We start from the raw sequence: 26,703 nt of genomic DNA on the forward strand, positions 1-26,703 counted from the left end.
AACCTCCTGACAGGTTACTGGGACCTGAACTTGGGTCCTCTACAAGAGACTGCATGCTGTTAACCACTGAAATGTGCGTCCAGCCCCAGGAATCAGTGGGTTTTCTTGTTTGTTTTGTTTTGTTTTTAAGACTCCTGCATCAGAAATTGCAAGGCAGTTTATAAATGAGGACACACAGCTTTACATGAACAAAGTGGAAGTCACAGTGTTAACTGAGAATTGATGCTTTAAAAATACACGCCTGTAATTCCAGCACTCAGGAGGCAGAGGCAGGTGAATCTCTGTGAGTTCCAGGCCAGCCTGGTCTACAGAATGAGTTCCAGGCCAGCCTGGTCTACAGAATGAGTTCCAGGCCAGCCAGGTCTCTATAATAAGCCCCTGTCTCAAATAACAAGCCACCTTCCTTGCTTGATACCAAGGGGTCCTCCAATTCTACTTTCTCGTGACTAAATTAAAATCTTCAGCCTTCTGTAAAGCAGGCCGGGGCCCAGGCTTGGCATCTCTAGCACATTATCTCCTTAGTCCCCTGCAGTTTGGGCGTCAGTTAAGTCAGACTACGGTTTATTTCAGATACAAGCACAATTTATTTCTAGGCTGCATTTCACGTCATAAGCTTAACAGTTAGGACCCCTCCCTCCTCGCCCCTTGGTCTGACAGGCTGCTGCACCGCTCGGGAGCATCCGGGCTTAAACTCCCCAATTACCGGCCACTGTGAGTCATGAACCCCCCGTGAGGCTACGATCAAAATTATGGACTTGCTCCCCCTCAAGGCGCACACACACACAGAGAAGCACACAAGCGGCACACGATGTTGAGGGGTTCGCAAACTCCCTGAAGCACACCCTTGCGTTCTGGTCGGAGGCTCTACACCATGGCCTGCAGAGGGCAGCAGGGCAGCTGTAGGGCACACTGGGAGCTGCACTCCGGGAAGCTGGGCACGCTGTAGAACTTGATCAGCTTCTTGAAGGCGCTTTTCTTTATCATCATCATTTCTTCCGGGAACCTGGAAAAGATCCTGGCCCGGAAGGAGCCCCCGTTCTTCACTGAGCCATCTGTGGGGAGTGACTTCTGAGCGCTCACGGGCACGCTGTTGCAGCTGAGGGAACGCACCGTCTTCTTCTTGCTCTGGACGGACAAGTAACTGAACAGAAAGGACGACAGCTTGTGCTTGGTGGCATCTGGGGCTTCTTCTTCTTCTGAGAAGCACTCATCGGGCGGATCCAGCAGGGTCTCAAGATCACAGCCACCTCCCTTCTCATCACACCGGCCCCCAGCTGCTGGGGCTGCTTGATGATCTTCCGGGCCTGAGCTGGGTCGTCTCCTCCCTCGTTGACAGACTCCAGGGATAGCCCACTGGTCAGGTCCCTGGAGCCTCGGGTTGGGATGAGGTTCTTGGCCCGAGGGCTCGGCTGGGAAGTGCAGTGCTGGTTCAGGACGAGGGTAGCGGCCTCTTGGATGAGGTTCCAGTCTCTCAGGATGTCCTCCTTGGTGGTAAACTGGGATGTCACCGTGAAACGGATGATCAGCTTGTCCTGGATAGTGGCTGGAATGAGGAAGAGCTGGCCACCTTTGGCTATTTCCTTTAACACACTTTCTGTGAGACAATTGGGACCCTATACGAAGAAGAAAGAGAGCTGGAGTCAACAACACGCCGCTGGTGGGTGCTCCCTGAAGCCCAGCATTTGCAGGTCTATGAGGCTCCATTCCCATTCAACCCTGAAACGGAAGCACCCTTCTCAGGGAGCCATGGGAGAGCGCATTACCTTCAGACGGAAAACCACCAACCCAAGGTGCCTCTTAGCAGGAATTTCAAAGAAAGGGTCATTTCTGACCAGAGATTCAAAGTATTTAGCCATTTCTGTACCCTGGAATTGTAAAAACACACACAAACAAAAGCAAAACAAAACTGTGGTTAATAGGCAAAAACCAAACTGCATCTGCTTTGATACTGTTCAGCGACTTAAACCCAGGGACACAGATGAGCCCTGAGACCTGTGTGGCCTCTGCCCGCCTGTCCTCCCCGTTGGATCTCACTCATATTCAAGCTGGAAACCCCTCCTGTTTCATTTTCTGTCCCGTCACACCCACCCAGAGACCTTGCGTCTCAAAGTCCTCTTTCAACTAAGTCCCAGAACTCAAGAGTCGTGTGCTTTCTAACTCAGCACTCAGCCTCCTCTTCCAGCTTCTCAGCTTTTTCACTGGCCGTGGGAGCCAGAAAGGGTCCAACTCCATGCCCAAAGGAAAGCACAGCAGGCTGTGTAGGCTGAGCCATCCCCCTGCCTCAAACAGCTCAATTGGGCCGGGCATGGTGGTGCACACCTTTAATCCCAGCACTCAGGAGGCAGAGGCAGATGGATCTCTGTGAGTTCGAGGCCAGCCTGGTCTACAAAGTGAGCTCCAGGACAGCCAGGACTGTTACACAGAGAAACCCTGTCTCAAAACCCCCTCACTCCCCCAAAAAAGTATCAACTGACTTCCCTCACCTCACCATGCTCTTCACACGCCATAGCTCAAAGGCCCTTGTTACTGACATGTCACAGGGAGTTTATATTTTATATAGCATACCACCTATACCATGGGGGGAAAAAAGCTTGTACCTAGTTAACAGGTGCAGAGGTTCTTCTTGGGATGGTGAAATGTTCTGGAAATAACAATACTCACTTGATATTGAGTATAGGTAATATCACATTACATTGTACTCTAAAACACAGTTGTTTTATATGTTGTCCATATTTATCATCACAAAATTAAAGATGTAACATATTGACATTTACAATGTTTACATGATCTTTTAAATTTTCCTGTGGTTTTCTTGATTTTACTTTTACATGGAGCTTTTGAATAAAGAAGGACCGGGCTGTGGCTCAGCTGGCAATCTGCTAGGCCATTGTGTAAAAAATTCTGTGTTCAATCAACAACTGGATAAAGCCAGGTGTGGGGGAGTTTGTGGCTGGAGGATCTGAAGTTCAAGGTTGCCAGAAATACTGTTACAAGTCTTTAATCCCAACACTCAGGAGGCAGAGGTGGGCAGATCTCTCTGTGTGTGCTCAAGGCCAGTTTGGGCTACGTAGTGAGACCTGTCTCAGGGGAGGTGTGGGGAAGGTGGCCAGAGATCCCAGTCAAAGACCAGCCCGGGGTTACGTTCCTTTCACAGGGTCTCTGCTAAGTGATTTTTACGGGCTTCACCTGATGTTGTTTCAGAAGACAATCGTGTCCGCTGTCCTCGTTGACCGAGGAGACAGTGCCATTTAAACCAACCTCCATCTGCTCCACTTTCTCTCTCTGCCGTCTATCTCAAGCTCTCACCACCGCCCCATGAACTTTTTTTTTCTTTTTCTTGAGAAAGGTTCTCACGTAGCCCAGACTGGCTCAAACTCACTATGTAGCTGAGGATGGCCCTGTGTGTTCACATGTTGTCATTGTGTCACAACGACGGGCTCCATAGCTACAGCAGAGACAGTAAGGACCACAGTACAAAAAAATAAAAATAAAAAAGACCATCTGGCTCTTTACAAAGGTTTTCCAGTCACCTACAGGTGATGGGAAATAGATAATAATAACTCGTTGTCATTAGAAGGAAAAATACCCAGTCCCAGGCAGATCCAGTGGGCAAGTGCCAAAGAGGATGGCAAGTTTGAGGCCAGCCTGGGCTACACCTTTAAAAAGAAAATGAAATCCTAGAAGTGGAGGAATACTTGATTTTTAATGCTAAAACCTGCATGTGTACTGTCTCTTTGAACCTTTGAGAATGGTGCTACCACATCATTTTGTAGGTCCAATAAAGCAAATACAGGAAGATCTATCTGTCCAGGCTCAAGAAGGGGTAAAACTAAAATTCACATCTCTAAAGCCCCACTCTACAGCACAGAGATGCAAAACGTGGGTTCATAGAACCTGGCTTCAAGAGCTCGGCACAGTTAAGGGCAGCAAGAACCATAAAGAAAAAAAGGGCTTGGAACTGGGAAGGTTGCAGTCAAGCCCCGGGACTTCCACTCTTGAGCAAAGTAAATCCTGTCTGCGAGTCTCACTTGATCTGGGCGACCAGCCACCTCAAGACTCCAACAAAGAGTGGGTGGTATGGGCTCTTTAAAGTGCTATACAAGTGACAATTTAATCACAAGCAACTTCAAGAGATAAATTAGCTCGTGCCAAACAGCTGCGTTTTAACTCAGTGCTCATCATCCCAGGGCTTTTTGCTCCGGGTCCTTTAAATGTGCTTGACCAGGTGTCCCTGGGGATGCCACAGAGGCAGAAGAGGGGGAGCGCCCAGAGAGACTTCTGGGGAAGTCAATTTGACACCATTTGGAAAGAAGGGCAGGGTCGGGCGCAGCTGTAGGCTGGGTTTGGAGTTTGGATATGTCCGTGAAATGCCCAAGCTAAGGCGCAGGCTGACAATGAAAATAAAGCAGACCCAAGGTGTGGGCTGGTGTGGTAAAATCGTAGGGCAGTGATAGGAATCCAAGGGCGAGCCAAAGGCAGTGTAGGGAAGGTTGACCAGTTGAATATTCAATCCCAAGCTTCAGGCAAAAGAAATTCCTATCACCTCCATCACCTCCATTCCCACCCCCTACCCTCCACTCGTGAGTCTGAAGACAGAGGAAGGAGAATGAATGCTAGGTGGCAACCGCTCACTGGCCAGTCCAGGTACTACCTTTGCCATTTCCCTTTGTTCTTGTTCATTGGAGAAATAAGAAATGTCCCTAGGAAAAAGGTGATAAGGCAAAGACACACCGAGTGGTTGAAAGAAAAATTGTGTCTTTGAGTTATCCCGGTTGTTGAGAAATACTGCTAGCCCGAGTTCTCAGCTGAGTGTCTTTTCCACGAAGAACATGAGTGCCCAGGTCACTTAACTCTGAGTCTCTTTACTACACAGTAATTGTGTTGTTATTAAATTGAACTGGAGAAAAAAAAAACCAACCACCAGGCCTTCAGTAAATTTCTGCTGTCACACACAATGCAGGGGTGGGGTCGTAAGGACGCTCTGCAAGTGGGAAAAGCTAGGTTTCAGATATCACCGTAACAGTGACCATAATTTTCAGCCAGCTGTGACAATCATGGTATTTTCCCCACCCCTTAACCGGGGGAAAAAAAAGAAAAAAAAAAAGGCATGGTCATGCTTGACCCTACATGCTGCCCTTTGGCCTGCTTTCACTTTCTCTTTCTGCAAACGAGGCTTTTGAGCCTCCACTCATTTCTCAAAGACAGCAACAGGAAAGGTGAAACACTCAGGGAAGCGATACGACAAGGGATGCAAAAAACTCAAAGGAAGCTGTGCTTAGTGTTGCCTGTTTAGACGATGAACAATGCGAGCTACAAATCACAGACAGTCCGCTGGGATTGCGTGATGCTCAGCGCTCCTCCAGACAACCAATCATCAAATCCCAGAAGCCCCTCTGCCGGTCCTACCACCTGAGCCAGACACCAAGGATCCCCTGGGCCGATGTGTAAAACCGAAACAAGTCTTCCTTCCCATGAAAATGCAAAGCAGCACGGGCTGGGTCCCACGGCCCTACAACATACGTGTCTGACATGTGCTTGAAGATTCTTCACCCCGAAGGACCGAATCACGAACCAGAGCTTAATGGAGCGAAAGCGCCGACTCAGGGGGATCTGCCAGTGCTGGGAACAAATAACACAGGGCTCATGGTTAGAAGCAAGGTGCCCAGTCCCTTGGGCACTCTTAGCTTTATGCGCTGCCTGCCCAGCCCTCCTGGGACCCATGGTGTCGCCATGACTCCCAAAGCTGTCGCTAAGGAACAAACCAAGACAAGTTATCACGGTGGCACTCCACAGAGAGCGGGACAAATGGAAATCAAGCCTGTGACCTGGAACCGAGGGTGGCGCCTCACTTCAACTGCTGCTTAAGTATTTCATTCCAGCCTAGAAACTCGAGACAAGTTCCTTGACTAGCAGAAATTAAAGTTCTAGGTCTGTTCTTCTCAACATGGATAGTGGCTTAAAGTACAGTGATTAAGAGCTCAGACACTGGGGCCTGAGAGACCTGGGTTTCCCTCCAGCTCTGCCTGCCCCTTACACTGTGTGACTTTGGCAGGGCTCCCTCACTGACACATCAATGGCATAAAACAAAAAAAGGCACTTCCCAGGAAATGGTTTAGGAACAATGAATGCAAAAACTCAGAGGAAATCATCCAGTCAGTGTGGGCTGTTTAGATGATGGGCATGTGATTTAAATATTACATCTGTGTCTCTGTCTGGCACCAAGATGGTCCTCACTTAACTCGCTGCCACCTTCTGGCTTTTGCCTGGGAGATTCCTGTAGCTCCAGATGCACACCACTCAAGTGTTCAAATTGCAAATGAGCGTATGAACCTCTGCCTCAGGCTGAAGTTGATATTTCCCTGGTACCAAATTCAACAGAGCTTTAAGTTCAAAGTTGCAGTTACCATAGATCTGAACATTTCCAATCCAATGTCTCAGATCTGAAAACAGCGCACACAGTTGGGGGGACATTTGCAGTCGTTCTAATGAGCAACGTGCCTTCTCCCAAGTGCCCCCTCAAATGCCAGAAAGCCTCCACCAACATCTCTGCTCCCTAAAAATATCTATCCTGTTGAATATTCATCTGCCACTCTCCATGGAGTTTGCCAGGTCTTCACTGATGTACTCATCTTCATGCTCCACTCTAGTTTCCCAGGCCAGACACAGCTGGGGTATCACCCCATATCAAATATGCTATGTGTCCTTCGAGAAAGCACTAGATTCCCTGGCGTGGTGACACACACATTTAATCCCAGCACTGGAGAGGCAGAGGCAGGTGGATCTCTGTGAGTTTGAGATCAGCCTGGTCTATACATCAAGCTGCAGACAACCAGGGCTACACAGAGAGACCCTTTCAAAAGAAAGAGAGAGAGAGAGAGAGAGAGAGAGAGAGGGAGGGAGGGAGGGAGGGAGGGAGGGAGGAGGGAGGGAGGGAGGAAGGAAGGAAGGAAGGAAGGAAGGAAGGAAGGAAGGAAGGAAGGAAGAAAGAAGGAAGGAAACCTTTGATTTCCAAGAAAAACTTGTCCAGTGGAAGGCCAGCTCAAGGACCTTTGTCAGCCAGCAGAGGGCATCAAAACCTTAGGAAAGGACAAAATCCTTGCCACAGCCTTGTCCTAAGGACATTCACAGGATAACAAGTGGGTGCTGAACTCTCCCTCTAAAACATGCCAGTTTTTAGATTATGGTAAACTAACCACCTAGGGAAAGGTAGGGAGCGTTCCAGCTGTGGTCTCCTTGTGATGTCCATTCCAGTTCTTATCACTCTGCTAAAATCAAACCATATGACCCAGAGACTGTCTTAGCCAGTTTCTGCTGGGTTGGGAAGTTTGGGTTCATAAAGACTGGCCTGGAACTTCCTTAACTAGAGATGTCTCCCAGCATCCTCTGTGTCTCCTCAAGGCTTTATGGGCCTCCCTGCTGTTGGTGCTCTCTGCCCTTGGAGAGGTATAGAATGAAGTTCAGGGGAACTTCATGGATGGCAGAGACAGAGGCCCTGATTCCAGATGGCTCCAGAGGCCCCCTCCCCAAAGTAAACACCTGGAGCACTGTAATGTGTCTAGGTCCTCTCAGAGCTGGACTTGGCTTCTACTCAAAACTGTAGCCCCTTGGGTGCAAAGAAGCTTGGAGCAGCTCTAAGAGCCTGAGGACCAAGACCAAGAGAGCAGCCTCATTGCTCTGGAGAAGCTTTCTTCATATGCTTGAAAAATAAATCCACTTGATCCCACAGTGATACCGTGATGGAAGTTTCCCAAACCAGCCAAGAGAAAGACATTCTCAGAGATTCAGCTCTTTCTAAGAAAACATTATTAGTGGTCCTCAGACCACATTGGGACTTAAGGTACATGTACTTGAAGGTACACTGAGGCTGCTAAAAATCACAAAAAAATAACTGCAGGCCTTCAAGAACCCAGCAGGGGCCCACTTGCTTAGTGTACGTGAGGTCCTGATCTGATCCCCAGCGCTGCATAGACTGGGCATGATGGCATTCCCCTGTGATGCCAGCTGGCATATCCTGTGATTCCAGCATTTGGGTGTGGAGCCAGGATGAGAAGTTCCAAGTCCAACTAAACTCCTGAAATCATAGGCATCATTTCACAGGCAGGATTGACTGACAGTTGTAGCATTCAATTGTTGTTGTTGTTTACTTAAATTTTTTGACCAGAAAGGCAAGAGGCCATCTATTTTTATTCTCCTCTAGAAGGTCTTCCCTCCACACTGTACGCTTACTGCCTGCAACCCCAAAGCCTTCCTAAACCTTAAGGAAATGTCTTCACAGAAGAATCATCAGTGTGACCAAGTGAGGATGGTGCCTCTGATACAGAACTAAATCAAAGGAAAAGGCACTTCGACTATCTAAGGAGAAAAATATGCCAGCCCTTCCCCAAGGTCGCCAGGCTTCACTGTCCATGTGTCCCTGTATTAATTCATTCCATTCTCACAGCAAGCTTAGAAGGCAGAATCGCTCCTGTCTCCATTGACAGAGACAGAAACCTAGACAGAGTACAAGCCATTTGTCCAGAGCCCCTCAGCCACTCAGAGGAGAAGCAGCCTTCAAGCACAGGCAATCCAGCCTCGGCGCGTGTGTGTTTAGCCATGTTGCAACAGCAAACCCCTGCAGCTTATGAGAAGACCTTTCTGGAATTTCATGCATAGTAATTATCAAGCATTTGCTGCTCAGACACTGTTCTGACATGTATGTTCCCATGAAAGCCTCACAAACCCCTATGAAGTCAGTGTCATGTTCCCGAGGTGCGGATTTTCAACCGTTTCCCAAATGAGTGCCGATGCACAGAATGCCAAACCAAGCACATCATCTTCTCCTTTCAAACCTTTCACTAGCCATGTGATATGCAACATGTTTATTTACATCCTAATCCCACCTAAAACGAAGGGCTCATCTTCAAACTGAAGAGTAAATCTGAAGAACTTGCTTTCCTAAGGCACGGTATGTGCGAGGGCCTAAGCCTGAAAGAGTGGAGGGGCAGGCAGACGGGAGGTCAGAGGCCCTCTCCCACAGAGCTCCTGTGGGGTCTATGTCAAAGACAGAGGCCTGAAAGCCGTTTAACATGGAGCCTCTTTCCCACCCGAGGAAATGGTCCACACTCTCCTGCAAGCAAAAAACCAAACAAACACCAGCCAAAGATGGTAAAAAGAGCTAACCTACCTGTGGTAGAGAGAACACTTCTGGGAGAAAAACAAGCCAAAGAGATTTAGGAATTGATTTCTAGGGTTTTGTTTTTTGGGAGGTTTTTGTTTTTTGTTTTGTTTTGTTTGGGGGGAGTTGTTTCTTTTTTGTTTTGTTTTGTTTTGTTTGTCTCGTTTTCTGTATTTCATTCTGTGTGCTTGTGCACAACTTGAAAGCAAGGGTATCCAGTGGCAAACTATGTGATGAACTCATAGCTTGCTGCCTCTGAAGGGAGCAGCCATTCACAACCTCGGAGGTCAGTCCATAGTCCCCACCTGAGAGGCCACAGGCTGCCCATTCCCGGAAACTCACCATGAAGTCTGTGGTGGCCCCAGAGTTGGCATGTCTGAGGTAGACGGGGTTCACGCTGAACGTCTGCTGCAACTTGTACTTGTCCTTAACCCTGTGGGTTGCCAAGCAGGTGTTAGTGGTGGCTGAGGTCTCTCTAAGGAAGCAAGGCTTTCCCCATGCCCAGAGCCCGACTCACCAGAACCCAGTACAGTCAAAGTGTACCATCATCCATTTGGAGGGATTAAAAGTGAAGGAGTCAGCATACTCGATACCCTTCAGGAATCCCCGGAGCTCAGGGCACAGAAAGGCTGTCCCAGCATAAGCAGCATCCACGTGGAGCCACAGCCCCTCACTGGCACCTGAGAAAGCAAATGTCATTGGCTAGAAGAAGGGGCCTGAAAGAGCTACTACAGGCCAACAGGAAGGCATTGCTCACCTAGCCCACGCCATGGCAGGCTGCAAAGAGAAGCCCTGGAAAAGGATGGTGTATTCTGCTAACGGAGTCAGCAAGAGTTGCTGAGATGAGATGACGGGGGCCTTGGTATGAGGAGGTGGAGCTGAAGCAGCCATTGCCACCTCCTTATCTCTATATAGATTTTCTGTTTTAAACAGAGCCTGCTTTGACTCTGCCACAGACTGGCTATCCCATGTCCCCTAAGGGCTCTTGTGTTAAAAGCTTGTTCCACAGGGTGGCTATGTCGGGAGGGAAGCCTTTAGGAGGTAGAGCCTATTGGGAGGTCACTGGGTGTGGTTTGAAGAGATGGCGGGATGCTGATCTCCTCCCCTCCCTCCTTCCCAGATGATGTTGATTGCTTTTGCTCCAACGTACACCACATTCGGTGCCTCACTCTGGGCCCAGCGGTGACGGTGACGGGGCCAGCTGATGGTGGACTGGAAGCCTCCAAAACTGTTCGCCAATATAAACCCTTTCTCTTTATAATCTCATTATCTGAAATTCCATTATATCTTTATGATTTCACTATTGGTTACAGCGGTGGAGAAGCTGACTGATGCTTCCTTCCTAGGACAGAACGCAAAGTACAGCATTTCCAGCTTTCGTCTCACCAATAGGAAAAGCCGAGTGACCTTGACCTGCCGGGGAGTGACTCTCATGACCTTTGATGATTTCCCTCCCTCCTTTCATCACCAAACTGACCATGAGGATAATTCAGTGGAGCTGGTCTCAGGCTCTTGCTCCAGCAAATATTTCAACCGTTATCCCTTACCTTCCTAGCCAAGGAGGACAGATACTTACAGATGGGGCCCAGCTCTGACAGCCTGTCAAACGCACAGACTCCAGTGGTCCCTAATGTTGCACAGACCTAGAGAGAGATAAAGAGTCACATGACACACTGATCCTGAACAAAGATCTTCTCCCTGACATCACCTGCCATCTGCACCCCTCCACCCAGAATGTGTATAGTTCACACTCTATTTTATCATACCTTGCAGTAAGAAATCTACTTTGCACAGCAATCTATTCCACAAATGTGTACATTTAAAATGAAATCTTCACCAGGTGTGGTGGTATATACCTTTAATCCCAGCATTTAAGAGGCAGAGGCAGATAGGTGTCTATTAGTTCAAGGCCAGCTTGGTCTACACAGTAAGACCCTGTCTCAAAAAAAAAAAAAATGAAAATTTCACAAAACAATACATACTCCAGGTGTATAAATGCATTTGAATATTTTCCATTTCTTTTTAGCACTGGCTACAATCCATAACTTTTATTTCATAACACAACATGGAATAACACCTCAAGCATGCCTTTAGTCCCAGCATTGGGAGACAGTGGCCAGCCTGGTCTACAAAGTGAGTTCTCGGATAGCCAGAGCTACACAGAGAAACCCTGTCTCAAAAGAAAAAAAAAAAAAAAAAAGAATGTGGTGATATATTGTATACCCCAGTAAAACTTATTTGGGGATCAGAGGACAGAGCCAGCCACTAGATTAGACACAGAGGCCAGACAGTGATGGTACACTCCCTTAATCCTATTGCTATCCGGATCTCTGTGAGTTCAAGAACTGAGAACAGCCAGGCATGGTGGCACACACCTTTAATCCCAACACTTGAGATCTCATGCCTTTGCTTGGGAAGCATACATGCCTTTAACCCCAGGAAGTAAGGTATATAAGGTGTAAGGAAACAGGAACTCACTGTCTTAAGACTGAGGATTTCATAGAGGTAAGAACTCGGGGCTGGCTTGCTCTGCTGCTCTGCTCTTTCAGCTTTCACCCCAATGACTGGCTCTGGTTGTTTGTTTGTTTTTTTATTAATAAGACTATTTAAAATTTGTGTTACAAAAGAATGAAAGAAAGAAATGAAGAAAGAAATAAAAGGAAGAAAGAAGAAAGGAAGGAAGGAAGGAGAAAGAAAGAAAGAGAGAGAGAGAAAGAAAGAAAGAAGGAAGGAAGGAAGGAAGGAAGGAAGGAAGGAAAGAAAGAACATCTCATAATTTGTAATACACTAAGTTTAAGAGTTTCTGCTTCTGTTTGCGGCACATTACTTACCAGGATTCTGTCAAAATCCCTTGCTTACTAACATCCACATTCTAGCACACTGATCCTAAAGATACATTCTGACTTACAAAGACAGGCACCAAGCCCTGTTGCTTGTCTTCCTCGATGGCTCTCTGAAGAGCTTCTCCTCGGAGTGAGAAGTTGTCGTCCACAGGCAGAAATCGCATCTTCACAAGGGAAATCAAGCCAGCCTTCTCCACTGAGGAGTGAGCCTACATGGGCCATGGAAAAAATCCATGAAAGGGCTGTCGTGAGATCAGCATGACTAGGAATGGCGGAAGACCAAGACTGAAGGAATTGAATGCCCGTGTTTGAGATTGGCATTCCTTATGGTTTCTGGAGTCAACCCCAGAACCCAGAATTCACAGGTGCAGATGGAAATTTCACAGGTTCTAAGTAGCTTACCTGATCAGAGGCGTAGGCGACGAGCCGAGCATTCAGAGAGGACTCATCAGCATCGGGCTCCAACGTTTTCATTTCTAGGATTTTGTTCTTCCTGGCTGCCAGCAGGGCAATCAAAGTGGATTCGCTGACGGTGCTCTGTAGTGGAGAGGAATTAGCAAATGTGTCAGTCTCTATGTCCTGTTGTCTAGGTTTGTTCCCATGTAGGGAGTGTGAGTGTGTGTGTGTGTGTGTGTGTGTGTGTGTGTGTGTGTGTGTGTGTGGTCATCATTAGTAAGGAAGTGGGGCACTCCTTCCCAGAGGGCCTCCTTTCTCCCTGACTCACATACCTGTTCTGCATTCAGAAAGTTAAGTTTGCACCTAATGTCAACAACGCCTTTCAAAGTGACTACAGAAACAAGAAAAAGATTGTCCCAGAAACAAGCAAGAGAACGTCCCATTTCTTGTGGACAGGTTTGCTCACCATGTGAAATTTATTGAAAAGAAAGGCACACTTGGAGCCAGAAGTACATCTCAGTAGTAGAGGCCATATTTAGCCTACACTCTGCCCTGTGTTTGATCCCCAGCACAAACAGAATGAGAGAAAGAGGAAAAGATGCGGGGAGAGGAGGGGAGAGTTTTTTCCAGAATGGAAATAGAGTCTGATTCCACACGGACTCCCCGGAGAGCCCTGGTTTGTGCAGGGGCTGGTGATTTGGGCATGGCTTTGTTTTCAATGGTTCTTGTCAGCATGGGCTAACACTGTCCCTCTGGAAACTCATTTCTTTCTACCAAATGAGGAGCATGCACATTAAAGGAAATGCCCCTTAAGATAGGCAAGGTTGGCTGGGATTTCTCTCCAGGCATGACTGTGGGGGTCCTGTGATAATCAGATGCTGAATTCATCTATTTCAAATAAGGGGATGTGGTGAAGAGAGGTGGAAGCTACATGGATGGTGATGACGGTGGTGATTTGGGTGACTTAAGGGACACTCACGGAGAACGGCAGAACTGTGGGGAAGGGTTTGCCTTTGCTTCCCGGCCCAGCCCCAGTGTGACATGGAATGCTAGCATCACAGGCACCTGCAAGACCCCTCCCCCCTGGCTGCTGGGATGGTGGTGCAGGAAGTGCTCGGGGAGTCCCAGCATCTTCGCCAGCCAGTCCATGACGCTCATCTCCAGCTCCGTGCACGCTGGACTGGAAGCCTGAAAGAAGGAAAGGACTTTCATTTTCACTGACCCACCGAGATGCCCCCACCAGCCCCAGAAACACCAGCGTCTCTGCCTCACTGTCCATGGGAACTTCTGTAGAGGAGGGGTCCAGGCCAGGAGGCCCGGGCTGCACACCTCCACCCCACCCATCCTACACTCCTTTGTCAAAAAGGGAAGCAATGGGGGCTTTGGATCCATGCTGCTCTCAATGAGGTTGGATCTCTGGGACTCTGTGAAGAAACAATCCAGGAATGATTGCCTCGAATCTGACACTCTGAGTCTCTAAAACACCCAACTGATAATCTAAAACCCAAGGGAAAGTTTTTACTAAGAAATTACTATATTCTTTCCCAAGATAACAGCCCTAGCTGGGCTCTCTCCAACCTCCAGTACGCTACAAAAGTTCAAGCGTAAGAGATAAAAATGTTCCATAATGCTTTCTGGCACCTCTCAGAGCTGAGGAGAGCTTAAGGGAAGTCCCGGAGCATATCTCTAACTCTTCAGAGACAAGAGCCCAGGGGAAGTTGTGACCTAACAGGCGTCGAAGTGCCCTGTTAAGGTCACAAACTGTAGAAGTAACCAGATCTCAGTTCAAATCTCATCTGAGTCCGAATGAGCTCTGTGAATTTAGCAAGATAAATTACTCAAACCTCAATTTCCTCATGTATAAAATGGGGCCAGAACTCGTGATTCTATAGGATTAGATGAGATAATTTATATAAAGGCTAAGTTTAAACAACAGCCATTGTAATATTTGATGTTTTTTATTTTCAATTAATAATCCATTATTAATATGTCGTCAAACACACCTACCCACCGCTTTCAGAGGTAAAGACCAGACTCCATCTATCCAGAGGTGGCACTCCCTGCTACGTCCCCAGGTGTCAGTACTTACAGCCGTCTCTACTCACCCATGTGAATCCTAAGCAGTTAATGGCATCAGCCAGCATATCTCCTAGCAGGGATGGCCAAGAGGTAAGGGCCGGATAGTAGGCGTGCATGTGGGGACTCTGCCAGTGTACCACCTAGAGACAGAGCACACACACCATGCACACAGTTGGCACCAGCTGGCATGTCCAGAAAGCTCTCTCTTCCTCTAGAGAACCTCTCCGGTAAGAAGAAACAACTCTGAAAAATGGGGGGATGCTTTTCAGAGAGATAAGTAACACAGTCCATAAGAATAAAGTGTTCATCACTGTTCCTCCTCTCCACGTATCCCGGACTGAGCTAGCGCATCAGTAGAGGACCTTCATACCCATCAGAAAGGAGCTAGGAGACATGAAGACTGCCACAGTAACACCGATGTGGCACTCACATTAGCCCCACACGGATTCCCTGCTAGAAAATAAAAGGAAGCAGAAACCGTAAGGTCCAGAGAGCAAACAGCTGTTTCCTCTCAGTTCTTGCCAAAGCTGCTATTGTTTTGTGGATTGGTGAGGTCTCTGGGCAGAGCACCTGCTGGGAGTCAGTCAGATTTGTTCTAAACTGCCCTTTGGCTTCCCACACAGTCAGATTTGTTCTAAACTGCCCGTTGGCTTCCCTGTGGGTAAGGAGAGGCAATGACAGACTAGCCCAGGAGTACCGCCCTGACTCTCGGGCAGCAAACTACTTCCTTCAATGCTCAGCAAGCGGGAGACTAACAGGCGGTTCCAGCGTCCTCCACCTTCCGTGCTTTGTCGTAGTTATCCTATTTAATTCTCACAGCATCCCCATGAGCTCCTAGACTCATCCCTGTTTTGTTGGTGGAACTGGCAGCGAGAGCTCTGTAGCATCTCACAGTCCAAACATCATCCGGGCCCCAAGGCTGCCTGCTCCAGAATCCACCCAAACACCCCAGCGGAGCGGTAGTCTCACTGGGTTTCTGTCGTCTCTCGTATTCTTTCTTTTTAATTTTTAATTATGTTTGTGTGTGTGTCTGTGTGTGTGTGTGCGCGCGCGCGCGCGCTCACGCGCGTCTATGTGTATTTGTGTGTATGTATCTGTGTGTTTTCTGTGTATGTTTGTGTGGAGTAGGGGGCCGTGGAGGTCTCAGGAAGAGTCAGTTCTTTCCTCCCACCACGTGGGTCCCCGGGATTGAAGATCCTCAGGCTTGCCAGCAAGATCCTTTACCCACTAAGCTTGCGTGCATGTGTACGTACGTACGTGCGTACGTGCGTGCTTGTATGCTTGTGTGCACGTGCTTGCTTGCCTGCTTGCTTCCTCTTTTGCCGTAACTTTCTTGCCAAGATTGGAATTGAAACAAAATGAAACTTTTTCTTCTCAGCGTCTAGGAAATGGCAGGAAGGAACAGCCATACCGTTTTCAACGTAAGTGCAAAGGGCCAGCTGCTTCCGGGCTGGCTTCTTAGGGGCTGGCACGGCCTGGAAGATGAAACGGAAGATTGGGCCCTCACTCTGGCTGTGCTTAGAGACCGCACATGGAAACGAGGGAAGGGGGTTCCACCCCCTGGCGCTATCAAGATGCAGTTATCAGTTCTTGTAAAATAATCAGATGAGATAAACCAGAAGAGCCCTTATCAAAGCCGACAGCCCTCCAAGTCCAGAAATAAGCCTCTCCTTGCCACGCCTCCCGGAAACGGTTGTGCCTCCTTCCTTCAGCAGCGGCACTAACAGTTGCTCTTGGGCTCACGCCTAATGACAGTTAGTCCCTGGGGTGACAGCGTCCCAGAATGAAGCGGGTGAGATAATCTTATCGAGGAACTAGGCCTTTCAGGAAAGCTGCACTCACACTGACATTTTCCGAAGATGCTTGCGGAACAGACTTACATGGCAAACTTGCCCTTTGCAGGGAGTTTGAGCATTTTCTCGTCCTGGCTTTGAGATACATCTGTCACATCTAAGACCAAAGCTTTTGGGAGACTGATGGGAGCAAACCCCAAGTGAACATTGGGAGGAGCTTTTAGACAGGCACAGGTCAGCAAGGAATGTTTCAAGCAAAGAGACTTGGGGGACAGTGGGTTTATGAAATGTGTGTTCCCCGAGACCGAGGCCCAGTTTGAGGGGCCTCATCACTTGCCACAGAGGTGTCCGAGTATGGGGAGAAAACAAAGCATTAGATAACTCATGCTGAAATCCTGGATCTGCCACACAGCACCTGAGGCGAAGTAATAAACTTCTCTGAGCCTCCGTTTTCTTGTCTGTCAAATGGGTCACTAGGAGGATTAAATGAAACAGCTCATCACGGGCTCGTGCATCGCCTGCGTAGGGCAGGAAGGAACTGGGGTGATATCAGCAGAGGGACCTCAGCAGATCTACTCATTCCTGGTGACTAGGAGTGCCCTCAGAGGCCAGGGCAGTGAGTCCCAGCTCAAGTCTCCTGCATCAGCCAGCTTCCACCTGGTCCCTGCTCACGCCACTGTGCCCACAGGCTGCTCCCTCCTCCATCATGGGGCATGTGAGTAATTGCAGAACAGCTCTTTCCTGTCCCTAAGAAGCAGCTCCATGAGCAGGCCTCCCTGGTGACAATCACACAGAAGGAGCAGCTGACGGGGCTCGCAGCCTCCTTCCCACCTGGCAGCTGGGATGCTCCTGGGGCCTGGTGTTCTCTCCTTGTTCCTACCATTTGGTAAGATTTCAGAGACTGGGTAGGCCCTGTCCGTAAGGATGCAGGCACCGTCCCTGGCCTCGGCTCTCCTTCCTCGCTCCACCATTGCCCCTTTTCTTCAAACCAGTCTTCGCATCTCATCCATCTCATTAGCTAGCCACACTCCTGGGGGTGGCGCCACTCGGCTCCTCCCCAGCAGCACAGCAGGTCAGCACCCGCAGGAGAAACCTCCTTCCCGGCAGTCAGAGCCCTCCCTTTCCTAGAAGATGAGCTGTGACGTCGGGTGACAAGCACAGGAGGGACGTGTTGTCCCTGCCACACTGACTCGAGTGAGGGTTTCTTGGGATACCGCCCATCCCTGTTGTACCCTGAAACCGGGGATCGTCCTTGCAGTTGCTGTATCTCACCCCAGGCATGATGATTCGTTCAATGTCCCCAAAGATGCTGTCCCAGCTGTCGGGGTCCTCGGGAGCACTCGCAGGTAGCTGGGCTCGCAGGTACCCAGGCTGCACATCTGGAGTCACCTGCCTCTCCCGAACAGTGCTCAGGTACTGGCAGATATAATCCACCATCTCTTTCCCTGGACAGAAGCAGAGGAACAGGTCATATTTCCTCAGCCTATTCAGGGCTGGCCCTCGTGGACCCCAATCCAAAGACTTGGTGAGAGGAGAGAGATTCGTGGGCCAGGTAGACCTGGTCCCCAACAGGACAAAGAGGGGGAGAGCATGAGTGAGTAATGGGAAGAACCTGTGAGAAAATAGATAAACCAAAGGGAAAATCTGCAAAACAGAAAACTTTAGCACCAAAGTGAAACATTTCTTTTCTTCCCCCTCCTTGCTGGGATGGTCTACTCTCCCACTGTTTTCTTCCCAGAACCAGAATAACTATAATTCATTACCTTAAAGGCTCACACAGAGACTCCATAGCTCTTTGAACCCCATTCTCACACACACACACACACACACACACTCTCTCACAGTAGCTTACACGCACACACATCACACACACACACACTAACACATTCACACATACACTCACACATGCACACACTCACATATAATCTAAAACTAGTTCACACACCCGCACATTCACACACATAACAACAACACAAAAACACATACACTCACACATGCACACACTCACATATAATCTAAAACTAGTTCACACACCCGCACATTCACACACACAACACACACACACACACACACACACATGTCACATACACACTACATTATGTTTCTTTGTCAGCACAGAAAGCTTCCATGCCCAGCTCTAAGAAAGCAAAAACATCTTGTTAGACTCATTGAATCAACATTCTCATCTCTTTTTGTACTTGTACATTTCTGAGTGTATCATGTAAACACACCATCACCCTAAACACAACACACACACACACACACACACACCAGTACAAGAGCTCGTGAAACCAAGAGCAAACCTGGACCCAAGATGTGCGGCCCGCAGGTCCTTGATGCTGTTCCTCCGGGCTTGTAACATGCCTTTCATGTTCAAATAAATGTACCGAATGATCGAAGACTACATAAGGAAGAGAATTTCTGAGGGGGAGCTCTTCTTTCTTCCCTTTCACTTCTTCAGGGGTCTCTGTTTTCAGGCTCTCTCTCACACTCCCTCATCTCCCCCCACCCTTGTGTTGTGCAACAGCTCTGAAGAACAGGAAGTCCTCCCTAAGCCCCTCTCTCTTGTGAAGAACAGGAAGTCCTCCCTAAGCCCCTCTCCTCTTGTGAAGAACAGGAAGTCCTCCCTAAGCCCCTCTCCTCTTGTGAAGAACAAGAAGTCCTCCCTAAGTCCCCTCTCCTCTTGTGAAGAACAGGAAGTCCTCCCTAAGTCCCCTCTCCTCTTGTGAAGAACAGGAAGTCCTCCCTAAGCCCCTCTCCTCTTGTAAAGAACAGGAAGTCCTCCCTAAGTCCCCCTCCTCTTGTGAAGAACAGGAAGTCCTCCCTAAGTCCCCCTCCTCTTGTGAAGAACAGGAAGTCCTCCCTAAGTCCCCTCTCCTCTTGTGAAGAACAGGAAGCCCTCCCTAAGCCCCTCTCCTTGTCTTCTCCCTGCAAAGGAGAAATCGAGCAGAGAAGAAAAGGAGCCCGACTTACTCTCTCTTCATCTGCTTATGCGAAGTTCCTACACACAGAACCAGGCCTTGACAAAACTAAGGAGTCAGGGGACTGGACTCCTTCAGCCCTCCACGGCCTTGGGCACCCAGCAGTGGTGCCCATCAGACATAACAGAGCTGCCACTCATCCAGGGAGTCTCAAAGGAGTGTGTGTTCCACGGCAGGATGAGGAGCCTCGCTGGCTCTCAGCCAAGCGCACCACTGAACGGCAGCGTGGTACTCTGATACCCACTGCATCAAAGGTTGACAGCCACTTATCGCTAGGGGAGCCGAGAGGAAAGGTTAGATTAAGACAGGATGTTACCTTACAGCCAAGAAATTCTAGGCAGTCTGCCCCAGTGTGAAGACGCAAACATTACAAAATTATCAAGACACTCAAAATTCTCTTTTGTCACATAGGCTTTTACAAGAGTCTGTTTTAAGTTAATGTGTACTAAATGGAAGATGCGGGACCAAAGTCATAGTCACAAATGGCTTTGCTGGATGTGTCCTTCTAAGAATTCCCTTTCGGCAACTCCCCATTTCCCTCTGCGGACAGGCCTGAAGACAGGGTAACTGTTGGGTTTTGCTTTTACGTGAAAGCCTGTACAAAGGGGGCACTTGGAGGCTATTTGGGATTTTTTTTTTTTCTATTTCATAAGATAATGGAGTGGATCACAAATACAAATAGTTTATTTTGTGGGCAGATAGAGAGGAAACAAAATGGGAGTGGGCACATGAGGGTCAGAGAACGGGGACCGCTTGAAACTCTGACCTACGCCGTCCCATTCAGGAGAAACAGTGCTGAAGCCAGCTCTCCCAAAGCAGTTCTAACACTCCCCTGGCCCCAGCGGCAGTTCCCACAGCCTTACCATCAGGGAAGACACACAGGGTACCCATCACTCACCTCTGGCTCGGTATTCCTGGGGCTCCATCATCTCCCTTGGCTTGCTCCTGGCAGACAGGCGGAGGAGGGGACTGTGGAAGGCAGCTATCAGCTTGGCTCCTTATTCGCTCTGTGCTGTGCACTCTCTGGCAGCCAGTGCACCTCCTATTTAAAGAGTTCTCCATTCCCCTGCTTTAGCCCCGCCCCATAAAGTGCCTTCCTGCCGGCATAATTTCAGCCTCTTTTCTCCCAGTCCTTGACTAGGACTTTGATCAAAAGACCCAGAGGAAAGTGTTTTTAGACCAATCAGGGCACCTACCAACCCAAGCCCACAAGCAGCTCCAGGTAGACAAGGTAAAAGAGCCTTCCATGCCAGATGGTGGTGGCGCAGGCCTTTAAACCCAGCACTTGGGGAGGCAGAGCAGGCAGATCTCTGTGAGTTCGAGGCCAGCCTGGTCTACAGAGTGAGATCCAGGACAGGCACCAAAACTACACAGAGAAACCCTGTCTTGAAAAACAAAACAAAACAAAACAAAAAAAGAGCCTTCCACATCTCTGTCCCTGCACTCAGAAACTAGAGTTCCAGACTCCAGCAAAGGTCCTAGCTCAGGGGCCAGAAGATAGGCCAAGGGCATTCATGACAAGCCGCACAGATAATTAGGTTGCTCCTGCTCTGGCTTCTCTCTGAGGTGAGGGAAGAGCAGGCTCCATGAAGCTAACAGCTAGCCAGGCTGAGTTCAAGAGGCAGGAGCTGGCAATGGGCACAAAGGATTATGTTTTCCACTACCACATAGTACTTGTTCTGGATTCTTTACCTGGGCTACAATTTAAACCAACATAAGACAGGCAAACCTAAGTATGGAAGTCCTTCAGCTGACGGAGGCTTCCACAGAAAGGAGAGCTACAGAACAGAGAGTGCAGGACGCACACGTTCTCAAAGGGGGAAGAGACACTGTCCTGTGCCAGATGAAAATCTTTCTGGTGACGCCGGTTATCTGGAGCCCTCCTCTTCCTGAGGCAAGCAGTTTTCCTAACAGAGGTTTCTTCCTGAATGTCTCCTACGTAGGGACATCTTTTGAGAGCTACTTCTGTGCCCAGGGCTTCTCAGAACAGAACAAAGGGAGCCTATTAGGGGTGGCGAATCCTCCTCTCCTGAAATCATATTCTGGGGTGGCGTGTTTGTCCTGAACCCCAACACTGCCACAAAACATCAAAAATCCTTAGTTTCCCAAACACCAAGAGGGTTTTGTTTGTTTGTTTGTTTGTTTGTTTTGTGCTGAGGACCCTTTGTTCCTCAGAGGCTCCAGCCTGAAGATGTTTGAACCCAAGAGTTTCAAGCCCAACCCGAGCCAGTCTCCATCTAAAACATCATCTGTATCTATGACAACAGAATTCATGGGTGCTCAGAGGGATGAATAAAAAGAACTAGAGCTTAGGTTATGGGTGCGACTCAGTACAGATCACTTACCTCGCATACCCCAAGACCCTGAGTCTGATCCCCAGTCCCCACCTTCCCCTTAGGGAAAAAAAAAAAAGTACCTCTGGAAGAAGAGATTCAAACAATTTGGAGTCACCGACCACACAGGGTGAAGGATAGCACCCGAGAAGGCAGCTCCACACCCCATGTGGCACTCTTCACCTGGCTGTTGAGTGTACCCTACATGGTATCCTTGTGATGGATGGGAAGCGTGTCTACTATAGTTCTATAAGCCATCCCGGCCAATTAATCAAACCCAAGAAGGATGTGGGAATCTGGTCTTCGCACGTAGGTTACAAACACAAATCGCAAAACTCCTTACTGGCAACCTGTGTCTGAAGGCGGGGCAGAGTTGTAAGGCTGAGCCCTCCAATTCTGGGACCTGACTCCATTCAGTGTCGAAAGTGGATTGAATTAGAGGTCACGCTGCTGGTGTCTGCTAGGGATTGCTGGTATACAGGGAAAACGCCACACATAACAAAGGGGAAGGGCAGCTGCTTTCCAACAAGAAGTTGAAAAAGAGGGCTGGAGAACCAACTCAGCAGTGAAGGGCACTGGCTGGGGAGAGAGAGAGAGACAGAGACAGAGACAGAGACAGAGACAGAGACAGAGAGAAGAAGAAAAGACAGAAAAGGAGAAAAAGTAAAAGCTCCAGTTTTCTGAGCTGGACTCATGACATGTGGCTCATTGCCACCCACAAGAGTCCACTCTTTGCCTAGGAGGCAACAGCTTCCCTCACTCTGACACTAAAACACTAGGAAGAAGTGTTTGGAAATAAAGGCGGTGTTTGGAAGTGTTTGGAAATAAAGGCAGTTCCCGGGAAGACTAAGGATTTTTTTAAAGAGACTATAATTTCACTCATATGTGGCTTTCTTAAAATACAGTATTTTTAGAGGTGGGTTGCCCTGGAAAAAGTTAGTCCACGGAAACTGTCTTCAGATGTTGGCTACCTCCCACCCCCTACTGTAAGCATTGTAGGGCAGACACCAGATAAGCAGAACCACATAGACTGTAGGCTGACTTGTCTCCTGTAGGTTGCCTGACAACATTGCATGCTGGGAAAATGTACGAAGTAGATGCAATCCAACAATGGTCTCTCTCATCAGCAGTCTCAATCCAGCACTCTTACAACATGTCACTGTGAGCAGTAAGCTTCCTGATGAGCTCTGAAAGGTGCTCTAGAGAGAAAATGTGCTTTCAGAAGGCCACATGAACTATCACCTAAATTCAGAATGTGGTTGGAAGAGAGGAAATTAAAAAGGAAGTTTTGGTGTGGAATAAAAAAAAAAAATACAGCATTCTCCTATAGAGATTTGTAGTTTACATCTAACTCTTTAGTGTTCTGACTGAAATGGAAAGGCTTGACCAATCATGAAAAATAGCAATAGAAAAACAAATGATTTAACTGGTGTGCTAAGGTGCTTAAGAAAATCATTCTCACAGAGCAGCCAAGGTATTGAAACAATCCATGACATTCAAAATGGTAATCCATACAATCAGTGGTACGGATGCAGCTGTATTATGTAGTAGCGCATATTTTAAAGGAATCAAATACATCATATATTAACTATACATATGAGATCAAAACTATTCAGAAAAATATCAAGTAAGCAAATAGTAAAATATGGTGGAGAGCCCCTTTTTAAAAAATGAGTTATTGTGTGACTATCTCCTCCTGATTGAAACATTCTCCATTGGATTCAAGAAAACTAAGGAGACGCAGGCTTACAAAGCTCAGAAAGTTACAAGAATCTCCAGCCCCACCCCACCACAGAGAGTTAGAAAACAGCAGACAGTCACAGGCTGTTGGGTGGGAAGAGACCCTCAGGTGGAGCTACCTTCAAGCCGTTCCCACAGCTCCAAGCATGCAGCTTTGGGGATGTCAGCCATGCTGGGTGGCTTTGTGGTAATGCAGCAGCCTTTGAGTCACCCATACCCTTGTTAGTAACACCAATATACTCACTGGTTCACAAAGCAAGACTCTGGTAGAACCATCTCTTTAGCCTATTGTTGGTGTCCTCTTTGGGGTGAACAGACATTTGTTCATGTTTCCCCCCAAAAGTCAACACAATAAAGCTCTTTCCCCCCAGGAAAACAAAAGGGATTTTTGTTTGTTTGTTTGTTTTTTAAAAGTGGTATTTAGCTAAAAAGTAAAGGGCCCTAGGAACTGTATCCAGATTGTATTCCATATTTTGTTATCACTTATTTTCATTTAAGTCAAATGTTTTCAAAGAAATTTAAGGGATCAAATGAGCAGAAGACACAAGGCCACTTTGACTATCTGTGCATATGAGAAATTTGTTTTAAGAAGTCACAAAAATATTGGTATTCAAATGTTAATTTGGAACTAGCACATTTCTAGTGATAACACTGTGCTTTTCATGGTAGTCTGGAGAGCAATCTGAGAATGAACCAGGAGTGCTTTCGTCAAAGTAAATCTATGTGCATCAGGTGTTCCCATTTAACCCAGGAAAAAACAAATAGCAAGCGCGGTTTAAAACCACAACAGATGAGTTATCTATAATGAGATCCAAGGACAGCAAATATCACTTCATGAACTGACGAGTCTATTAGTGAGTCCATTCCTAAGTTGATTTGACAAGACGAAGCGGTTATTTATTCAGGAGGAACCAGGTGAATAGGAAAAAAATGCTTTTCCTGTTTGCTATATAAGCCCAAATACTAATGCTTGGGAGCGTCTCCATATGGCACAGGGGCTCCTAGAACTGCTTTGTGGTTTTATCTGAAAGCGTTTTCCTTCTTGTTGTAGTTTTACTTGGAGTCAAGCATCAAGGCCTTCCGAGTATTCAAAAGCACAACGTAAAATTCAAACTGTAACACAGAAAGAAAAAAGTCTCCTCAGAATAAAACACCTGTATCTATTTCTGTCACTGCATCAGTGTCTGTTATGACCAAGGATTTCTTCCTATTGTCAATAAATGCCACCATAAATGATGATATCCTGGCACAGACTTTCCATTAAGCCTATGTTTCAAACAAGTATTGGTATATAGATCTTTATTTCAGACCGGAATTAGTTCACCTATGTCCTCTTGAGTCCCTTCTCAGGAATTTTGTTCCACTGACTATCAAGAAAGCTCTCCCATCTTCCCACCACCATCAAGAAACAGAGCAACCCGGGGCGACAGAGGAGCTCAGTCAATAAAGTACTTAACGTGCACGCCTGAGAACCTGAATGGGATCCAGAACCCACCTCTAAAAAGCCAAGTGTGGGGGAGATGGAGAGATGGCTCAGCGGTTAACAGCATTTGCTGCTTTTCCAGAGGACCTGAGTTCAATTTTCACCACCCACATGGCAGCTCACAATGGCCTGTAACTCCAGTTCCCAGGTGATCCAATGCCCTCTGCTGGCCTCTGTGGGCACTGCATGCACTTACAAACAGGCAAAAAAAAAAAAAAAAAAAAAAAAAAAAAAAAAAAAAAAAACACCCAGGCATATAAAACAAAAATAAAATTAAAATCTTTAAAAAAGAAAAAGCCAAGTGTGGGCCTTCAAGATGGCTTAGGGAGTAAGGGCACTTGCTACCAAAAGTGGCGAGAGGAGAGAGAGGGGAGAGAGGAGAGAGAGGGGACAGAGAGAGAGAGAGAGAGAGAGAGAGAGAGAGAGAGAGAGAGAGAGAGAGAGAGAGAGAGAGAGAGAGAGAGAGAGAGGGGGGGTTAATGTCCTCTGGTCTCCACACATGTGCAAACATGCCTGCACAAACATGCACGCGCGCGCACACACACACACACACACACACACACAGCAAGCCAGTACAGAGTAAGAGTTTGATGAATCTGCCATTTACACCATGAAAGACTGATGTGGGGTTGGGGATTTAGCTCAGTGGTAGAGCATAAGCCTAAGAGCCAAAGACAACCAGCATCATAGATCTTTAGAAAACATAGGTCTTTAGATGTTAATGAAGAGCAACAAATAAAAATCAGTTGAGAAGCACAGTCCTTGCAGATAACCATCAAATGAGACTTTTGAGAGCACAGACTAACCCTAGAGGGTCAGCGACCAGACACACTGTGAAGTCAAGTATGGTGATGCGCGTGGGAGGCTCAGGCTGCACATCATTTGGCCTCCCCTCTACACACACACACACACACACACACACACACACACACACACACACACACACACACACACGCTGGAGAATTCCTATGAGCTCAGTATCTAGAGAATATAAAAAATAAAGTATTCTGGATGCACTGCAAACGATGAAGATGAAACAAAGAATTAATTAGACCCTACAGTGAATGGCTTCATTCTTGCACAGATTCCTGCAGACAAAGGCTGAGCTCAGGTACTTGCTTACACACCAATGGGGAGACCCGGCCCATGGCAATCAGACAACTGCCAGATGCAAACCCACCATTGTGAACTGGAAAACAACTGTAGGTTTCTGAAAATGTTTATTTCATATTTTGTCGGTTACTTTTAGCCCTCAGTACAAAACAACACAGGCTTTTCCAGCCTACCTGAAAACTGTTAAAATTAGAAGAAAAAAAGAGGAGTGGGATAGGGGAGGGGGCATCCCGCTTCCATTAGAGTCTCATCTAAGGATTTGCTTTCTCAGCAGCCAGATGAAGACTCAGACTCTAAAACAGTGAACATCTCAAAGCTACCGGAATCTGATATACCAAACTAATTGTCTCTCTCACACCAGCTGGCTCACTGTTACTACTGGAGATCAAAACTACACCCTGTACCACACTCTCCAGCAGAACCTAAGGCTGGGAGAGAAAGCAGCACACTTCAGCTTGCAGATGCTTTTTCTGTCACCACCTTAAGGCTTTTCAGAGCTGATCCGATCTGGGAACAAAACTGCACTGGCCACGTCCTGAACACAGTGGCCCCTCTGTTCCCACACTGCCTGCCATGGAATTAAATGTGCACCAACTTTCTGCTTAATTACTACACAAACCCAAACGGCACATTCTCCAGTGACTTATGATGGAAGAGCAAGCAGCTTCATAATGCTGAAATGTGGCTTACAATCTTTTTAAACTCAACATTATACATTTTGCTTTTGTCATGCTGAAGATTGAGCCCAGGGTCTCGTGGGTATTAGGAAAGCATTCCACTCCTAAACT

At 47.6% G+C, this 26,703-nt stretch overlaps 1 protein-coding gene across 1 annotated transcript; it reads right to left on the bottom strand.

Annotated features, from left to right (window-relative positions):
• Window positions 1–582: 582 nt before the first annotated feature.
• On the bottom strand, window positions 583–20,295 carry Hdc (histidine decarboxylase). The gene is given in 13 exon segments (XM_028892726.2): window positions 583–1,247; window positions 1,250–1,613; window positions 1,764–1,865; window positions 5,521–5,619; window positions 9,497–9,587; window positions 9,672–9,834; window positions 10,731–10,797; window positions 12,063–12,206; window positions 12,400–12,534; window positions 13,459–13,581; window positions 14,499–14,612; window positions 17,538–17,710; window positions 20,145–20,295. Coding segments are annotated over 13 exon segments (1,989 nt in total). The 5' UTR covers window positions 20,176–20,295; the 3' UTR covers window positions 583–864.
• Window positions 20,296–26,703: the final 6,408 nt, after the last annotated feature.

This window comes from Peromyscus leucopus, chromosome 4 (assembly GCF_004664715.2).
Source record: "Peromyscus leucopus breed LL Stock chromosome 4, UCI_PerLeu_2.1, whole genome shotgun sequence".
Taxonomy (NCBI): Eukaryota; Metazoa; Chordata; class Mammalia; order Rodentia; family Cricetidae; genus Peromyscus; species Peromyscus leucopus.